The sequence below is a fragment of the Arachis ipaensis genome, chromosome B06 (assembly GCF_000816755.2).
Source record: "Arachis ipaensis cultivar K30076 chromosome B06, Araip1.1, whole genome shotgun sequence".
In the NCBI taxonomy this organism is placed as follows: domain Eukaryota; kingdom Viridiplantae; phylum Streptophyta; class Magnoliopsida; order Fabales; family Fabaceae; genus Arachis; species Arachis ipaensis.
In genome coordinates, this window is record NC_029790.2 from 126,275,592 (window position 1) to 126,283,781 (window position 8,190).

Below are 8,190 nucleotides of genomic sequence, written 5' to 3' on the forward strand. Positions count from 1 at the left end.
AAAAATAAAAAATAAATTTATTTTTGGATAATATTATTAAAATTTTGAATAAACAATTCATCACAATTTTAATAATGTACGAAACAAATCAAAAATTAAAAATTTAGCTATTAAATTTAATATCTTCATGAGTAATACTAATAGATAAAATATGAAAAATACATATATAAATTATTGAAATGATACAAAATAACAAAAACAATAATTATTAATAACTTTTTTATCTGATTCCATAGTTTTAAACATCTTTTTTTCTTCTTTTTTTTTTCTCTTCGTCTATTGAGAGACATACACACAAAACTTAGTTTGAAAATGAGATTTGTTCCACTATAATTGGCTCATGACGTTATTTCTGACTTTTCAAACTTTTTTTTTTATGCCAACACCGACTTTTACTTTTTAGAGAAAGGAGAATTAGTATAGCCTAAAACTGTTGTGCAATTTTTCGGGTTGGATTCTCTTCTCCTTCTCCCAATTTATCTAGTTTTTCAATAATTTTGCTGAGATTCTACTTCATGGCTTATTCAGCGAAGAGGACTTATCCTCCGACTCACCTCTCTTCGCCTCCCCAAATTTGAATGTGACGACGCATTTCCTACATCGCCTTGGCATTGTCGTCCTCTAATCCAACAAAGGAACGTCCTCCTCCATGACTTGTAACACACTTAGTCAAGCCCAACCCCAAGAATTTTGATTCTACAGTAAATCGTTATATTGGTGTCTCAACGTGATGTTGGTCACTCTCGCACTTGCTTGTGTAGCACACCTCCTTGATTTGATGTGTAAGGTGGCACCTTAGTTGGTATCTATCACCACATACTTCATAATATAAATTGTGAAGTCTCACATCTATTAGAAAGGAGAACGAATGGTATCAGTATCAGTTCTCAAATTGATATGCCAACGGAATGTTGGGCCCCGTTAAAGGAGTGGAATGTGAAGTCCTACATCGATTAAAAAAGGGAACAAAATATGCTTTATAAGGATGTAGAATCTCTCCTTTATAGACACATTTTCTATGGGTGAATGTGAAAAGTTATGCCGTCTTCCTTACCATTAAGAACTGTTTTGGACAAAAAGAATACTCGAAATTATGATTAAACGAGAATACTACATTAAAGACATTAAATGTCTAAGCCATTACCTTATAAGGTACAAATAAAGAAAAAAGGAAAAACAATAAATGACCTGTGAGCATTTATACTAACAAAATTATATGATGAAGTACTGAACTATACCAACTAAGTTATGTGATGAAGTCCTGACCTCTGAAACTCATGTAGTCACTATTAAAGAACATCGAGTAGCTGTTATTTATACCAACAAAGTTACATGATGAAGTACTGACCTCTAAAGGTCGTGTAACAGCTACCCAATCTCCTCAGATAATCAATAAAGTGCAATAAAGCAAGTTTAACCTTGAGAGATAAAGTCAAAGATTTCACTGGAGTATTTTGAGTGGACTTGGACTCTCGAGTTTAAGAGAAGTCAAAACCAGAACGCAAGAAAATTTGGAGAACCTAGTCCAATGTTACTACTCAGGGGTTTCGATCATTGTATGGATATTGATCTTATTGATGAAGTAAGATCAGGAACTAATTTAGCTGAACAAGTATTAAACAAAGGGTTGCAAAGGAATACAACACCAAAATAAGGCCCAAAAACTTTCAACTAGGAGACCTAGTATTAAGAAAGGCTGGATCGGTACCTCAAGAACTCAAGGAAAGTTGGCCCCAATTGAAAAGGACCATTTAGGGTGGGAAAAAAAAACTTCGCGAATGGGGTATACAGGTTAAAGAATTTTGACGGTGCCGAAATCCCAAAAACGTGTAATGTTGTTTATCTCAAAAGGTACTACTCTTAAGAAGTATCGATAAAAGAATAAGGTATACTCTTTTCTTATTAATTTAGATTTTTAACGAGACCCCACTATGTTTTCAATTATAATTCTCATTAAGTTGTATTTGAATTCAGCATTTGGTTTCATAACAATTTCATAATGCTAATTTATTTGAATGCTTTAATGTCATTATTTCGAACATTATTGCATGATTCAAAATACGCCGATATTAGAAAAATGGTACAATAAATTAAAGCGCAATTATAAAGAAGGCAATAAAGTCTATTAGACTTAGTCTAAATAAAGAAACAATCAAAGACAATTAAATTTATAAAATAAACTTACCTCATACCTCATATAGAATGGAAAATTTCAAAATATTAAGCACAAAAAGTGTTTAAATACAAAATACTATGAACGAAAAGTATTATAATCCCAAAGCACTAAATTCAAAACACAAAAAAGTAAAAATAAGAGAGTTCAATAAACTTAAATTTTTTTTACAAAAAGCAAATTAAATAATTTCAACGATTTCCCTATTCTTGAAAGTACCAATCCTCGAAGGGTGGTGTTCTCTTCTTGTAAGGATGCGAGAGAAGTATTAAGACTCTGAATCCGAGTTATAGAGCTTTTAAGCTCATTCTCTCTATTCACATACTCAAATCGGGAATTTAAGATCTCTTCCTTAGCATTTCTGACTTAAGTAGCTGAGCAAAAGAACATCCTCTAAACTCGGGACAGAGTATCTGTGTAACACTCCAACTTTTGACACGTCATGACCAAAAGCCTTTATCGGTTTAATCGTAAATAAAGAATTATTCGTGACGTAGCGTTTAGCTGCTCGCAAGGTCAGTTTCCTTAAAGTTATAATACAAGAAAACACATGGCAACAGAAAATAACATATAAAAACATATATACAAATATGTACATGAGTTAAGTTTAAGGATACGCGTCGTCTATCAAAAGCCGAGTACCACACCAAGTTATATGAACAGACACAAAAGAAGAAGTCAATCCCAACCCTCACATGGGTTTCCTAAAATGGAACCGAACTACTAAGATGTCCTACCCCTCTAAAAACTACAAAAGCGAGGGGAAAGCAACACTAACACCACCAAAAGGGAGAGGGAGATCCGCCATGCCTAACTCTGGAGTGACCCCTGAACTAACTCCTGATAAGCTGCCCAAAACTCCTCGGGATCCTCGTTAGACTCCGAGTCCTCCTCTGGCTCGTCGTTCCAGACAGGATGATCATTCAAAGGATCGGCCTCCAAAGCTGATCTCACGAACTCCAGAAGGTCGTCGAACTCGATAGGCTCCGGTTGAAAGGCGGGAATCGGAAGGTGTTGCGCAAGGCTCGTATCAGTCTCATGTGCAAGAGGCGCATCCGGGAGAAGTAAGTCTCGGCGTGGTCCTACTAAGAGCAAAGAACGGTAATAGGGGGACTGATCTCCGATGGGTGTAACTCGGACAACGTGAATGCATACGGCATGCCAAAGTCAAAAGGGGAACACGGTACAGAAACATGTAACCCGGGCTCGGGTGAAACGTAGATGCGGGTCCACATCGTGCTCCATATGAAGACTCCATCCCGTACCGGGTCCTCAAAGCTCAGGATGATACGAAACTCATAGAACTCCTCTGCCGAACCCATCTGGGGAGGGGAAAAAGAAAGGGAAGAAGGGTGAGAACCTAGAGTTCTCAGCAAGGTAAAAGGGGAACCTAGGGTCCTTGTCTCTAAGTTGTCACGAAACAGAAAAAAAATAACAAACACAGAGATTCAAGGCACAAACATACATATAACAAGTAGATAGCATAGACAAAAAGGAAATAGCAGAAAATAATTCACAAGAAGTACATATGCACAAACAAGATGATGCATGCCTGTTCCTAGTGTAGGCAATGAGCTCATGCGTCGGTTGTCTACCCGCAACCCGACGTTACTTGGAGTGAACCCCGAATATGGTCTCTTTACTGTGTCAATTAGACACCTTGGCATCACGGTTACCCGTGTCAATTAGGCCTCTTTATAATAACAGTTAATGTGTATCACAGTAAGGAACAGTGCTATCAATTAGGCGAACATTCCCGCATTAGCAATCTCAGGCTATCCATTAGGCGGGCACTTTCGCATTAGCAGTTCGGCACAAGGCCCATTCAATATAATTCTCAAATTTTATTTCGTTCCTTGTTTCTCATTCTTATTTCTTCTATTTATCTCTCAATATCATTGTTTTTAACTTAACCCTTCCTATGGCAACTTACATCCCTTTTCATTTCCTAAGCATGTTCAATCTAAAACCTTCTTGTGTTGTAAATACTTATGCACGACCTATTTTTCTTGGTAAGGTAACTCTAGAGATCCTAATCTTCAATTTAAGTTAAGTTTTGCTGAACTTGGATTAGAATTGAATTTTTTTTACAATATTTAGAATTCTGCTACTGTATTTACAAAATTTTAGAAAAATAGACAGCAACAGTATTTTTTATAAATTCCACAATAATTTCAATTCTAATCAGTTACTTCTAAATTTTGATGAGATTAAAGTCAACATTCCCAAGTTTAAAAGTCCACAAGTTTCAGGTTCATATTACTTCATTTGAGTAATTAATTATCAATTGGAAGAGGTGCCTTGTTTTTATAAATCAATTCAGAATTTTCAGCAAATAACCTATCTTCCAAATGGCTTATCTAATTCTACAAAATAGATATGGACCTAAAATTGTTCTCACTTAAAATAGACTGATAAATCTTTAAAACCCTTTTGGGAGCAACTCAAAATTCCGTTTAAATCAAAAGTTATAGCGTCTGGAAGTCGGTACTGTAGAACCAGAAAAACTGAAAATTCTGCAGCAACCACTAAACTTCAAAAATTCATATCTTCCAAAACGCTTGGCCAAATTTCCTAAAATTTTTATGTCATATTCAAGACACACTAAAGTTTTACAGAAAAATAACTTCATCTAAAAATTAGGAGCATTCGTTCGTTCTGCTGCCAATTATGCAGATTTTGCAAAAAATTCTGCACAATGTATTTCCAACAACCTCGTATACTAAATCTCATATTCAAGCCTAGAATTCATTAAAACCATAATTTTACCTTTTTTCACTAACTAAAGTTGCTAGCATGATCAACATAGCTCTAAGAAGTTATAGTCATCATTAATTTACCCCTTTTTACAAACACACATTCATAACCCAATTTCACTTTTCTGCATTTTTATCAAACATAACAATTCATATAACCTAACCATCATTCAAATACATATTAGAGCCTCACTTATCATCAATCAAGCATATAATAGTTTATCTATTCTCATCACATGTACAGCCACAAAAATAGTAGTCTAATTGTCCTAACCCTTACTTGGTGATGTCGAAAATTGATATGTCTTGCTCCTAAGCTCACTTTCTCAGCTACAACACCTCCTTAAACTAGGCGGTTCGGTGGTTCAGAGAGGTTAGGAAAAATGCCATTGAGCTACACAAATTGAAAGGAAAGACAAGGTTGGGCTGTTGGGTAATGGTGAAAACCGAATTGAACAGAGGGGAAGGAACCGAAGCTAGCTTACCTAGTGAAGAGTTTCAAAACAGCAAGGGTTGATAGAGAAAGGTGAGAGCTACCTTGTTTCAAGCTCCTATGGAAGTCGAAAGGGTTGGAGAAGGTTGCATGCAAACCGAGCTCTCTGTTGGGGTTGCTTTCGGTCTTCTCTCCTCCTCCCTTCTTTGAGTCAGATTATTTGTGTTGTGAGCAATTGAATAAGGGAAGGGTGGGATGGGTGTAAGCTTATATATATGTTTTGTAGCTCTTGTAGGAAGATAGAATAACACCTGTACCCAACACTAATGACTAAGCATACACTAACTAATTAACTAAGTGGTGTAACTATGGTTTGAGGGTGATGTCCGTGGGGATTAAAGGAAGAAGAGGGTAGAGATTTCTTTTCTTTTCATTCTTAGCCATGGTTAATATTGATGGGTTAGAGTGAACTGCTCATGTAGCTCATGTAGGAGGATAAGGTAACACCTGTACTCAGCACTAATGACCAGGCATATACTAGCTAATTAACTAAGCGGTGTAACTATGGTTTGAGGGTGATGTCCGTGGGAATTAAAGGAGGGAGAGGGTAGGTTTCTTTTCTTTTTATCCTTAGCTATGGTTAAACATTGATAGGTTTAAGTGAACTAATGGTTTAGTTGATCTTAGGGTTTTTCTTAAGAATGACTAAGGTATTAGTTTGATTTATCCTATAGCAAGAGTATTTTGGATTAAGAATAGAAATTGTGATCATGTACCAATTGTTGATTGATGATGCATCTAGGATTGTTCCTCTGCTAATTTATTATTCAGTGAACTTAATAAATTAATAAAATAAAGAAAATTTGATTATAGTGGTAATTGATTGATTACCCAAAACTTATTGTTTGGAAAAGCTAAATAATTTTAGCGTCGCGGATTATAATTTTAACTTACTATATGTCGCATGTATATTTAAACCTATGCGTGTCGGCAAACGTCATGAGGAATGAGAAATCTCAAGTCTCATGGGGTAGGGTGGTTACAATCTGCAAGAAGCAACTAAGTCAATCCTGACTCGATTTTCTCGGTCATTAAGTATTTATCGATGAACACGTTAGGCTAAAACTCCCTTGAGAGAATATATCCAAAAGATGTTGGAATTTTGAGACGTCCCCACCATTTGAGATCGGAACATTAGAAGACAACCATCTCCTCATACAAAGACCGCTTTGAGAATGAACTCGATTTGTCCAACAAATTTGGCTATTATTGACTAAGTCAAAAAGTTAAGAGACTCAAGGTGAGACATTATTCTAGACAACAAGAATAGAACCCAATAAATGCTTGTTAAGTAAGGTCATTAAATCATGAGCTTGTTAAATTGAGAACTATTATGGATAAGAATAAAACCCATTAAATGCTTGTTAAATAAGGTCATTAAGTCATGAGCTCGTTAAATTGAAAATTATTATGGATAAGAATAAAAATCCATTAAATGCTCATTAAGCGAGGTCATGAAGTCATTATCTCGGTAACATGATATTGATTCAATGGTAATCACTAAAAGCATTGTTATACTAATATCGGAAGAACGGTAACATGTAAAGATGCAATTATAAAATTTAAAGACAATAAGGTTTAAATAAACTTAGCTTAAATAAGTTCAAAATAGCTAAGAGACACTCGAGAAAATGAAAAAAGAATTTGTCCACAAAACAAACCAAAGTACTAAGTGTAAAAATTTTATTTGGGCTTGGTCCATCAAATTCGAGTATTTTTGACAAAGTCGCTAAGTCAAAAAATTCGAGTTGGGGCACTATTCTGGACAAAAATAATACTTGAGATTATGATTTAATGAGAATACTACTTGTTAGTTAACATGCATGTTATTAAGACTAATAAAGTCACAAAATCATGAAATTGTCAAATCATAACATTAAATACGTACATTAAAGGCAGTAAATATCTAAATCGTTACATCATAAGGTAAAAATAAAGAAAAAAAAAATTTAGCAGGTACCTTCTTCTCAATACATTATCACCTAAAACACTACTGATTTAAGCATCAGAGTATTTTACAGGTTGTCTTTTCGACCTAGTTCCAACGTTGTCAAATTAAGATCTCCAAATCCCATTAGCTCATCACTTCGACAAAAACTACGAACAAAATCAAAATTATGAAGCTAGAAATATCAAAATGGACAATATCCACAAGTAGGTGGATTAAGTTGTTACAATGGTATGAGGACAATATCCACAGGTAGGTGGATTAAGTTGTTACAAATGGTATTAGTATCATATGCTTTACAAGGAAGTCAATATCTTTTTTTTTTATGGACTCATTTTAATGAGTGAGTATGGAGAGCTGTGTCATCTTTCTTACTATCAAGAATAAAATTGTGAAGCTAAGATGCCAAAGCGAACAATATTTACAAACTAAGTCGAAGAAAAACTTGCAAAGAAACTCCATATTCTACTTAGAGAGTATTTTAGGTGTGCTTAATATATTTCCACTTATCTATTTTTTTGGCTTATTCCTCTCTTTAGATAACGTGATCAGTTTTGTTACTTAGATAACGAATTTATTAATTAATGATCTTTATGACTTGCTCATTATGCTAACAACATAATATTTTAATTCTAAAATTTTAAGATTTTATAATTTTTAGAGTATCTAAAGTAATTGGATTTTTCTGTCTCATTCTAAATTTATTTCGTTATAACATTTAGTTTGGACTATTTTATTATGAGTTATTGTTTTTCACAAGTCAAGTTGATTTCTAAGAAATTTGAGCTTAATATAAATACTTTATAAATAATTGTAGTTA

General features: G+C 34.4%; 2 protein-coding genes across 2 annotated transcripts in view; both read right to left on the reverse strand.

Moving 5' to 3' along the window:
• LOC107647580 overlaps positions 1-3,431 on the reverse strand; it is a 6,191-nt gene extending 2,760 nt beyond the window's left edge. Inside the window, exons 1-2 of the mRNA XM_016351648.1 lie at positions 3,329-3,431; positions 3,012-3,255 (exon numbers count right to left, since the gene is read on the reverse strand). Of these exons, the coding sequence (XP_016207134.1) occupies positions 3,012-3,255; positions 3,329-3,431 (347 nt within the window). The remainder of the gene's footprint in view (positions 1-3,011; positions 3,256-3,328) is intronic.
• Positions 1-5,575, reverse strand: part of LOC107605260 (sister chromatid cohesion 1 protein 3) — a 20,724-nt gene extending 15,149 nt beyond the window's left edge. The window contains exons 1-2 of the mRNA XM_021105034.1: positions 5,415-5,575; positions 5,210-5,323 (exon numbers count right to left, since the gene is read on the reverse strand). The gene's annotated coding sequence lies outside the window, so the exon portion shown is untranslated. The remainder of the gene's footprint in view (positions 1-5,209; positions 5,324-5,414) is intronic.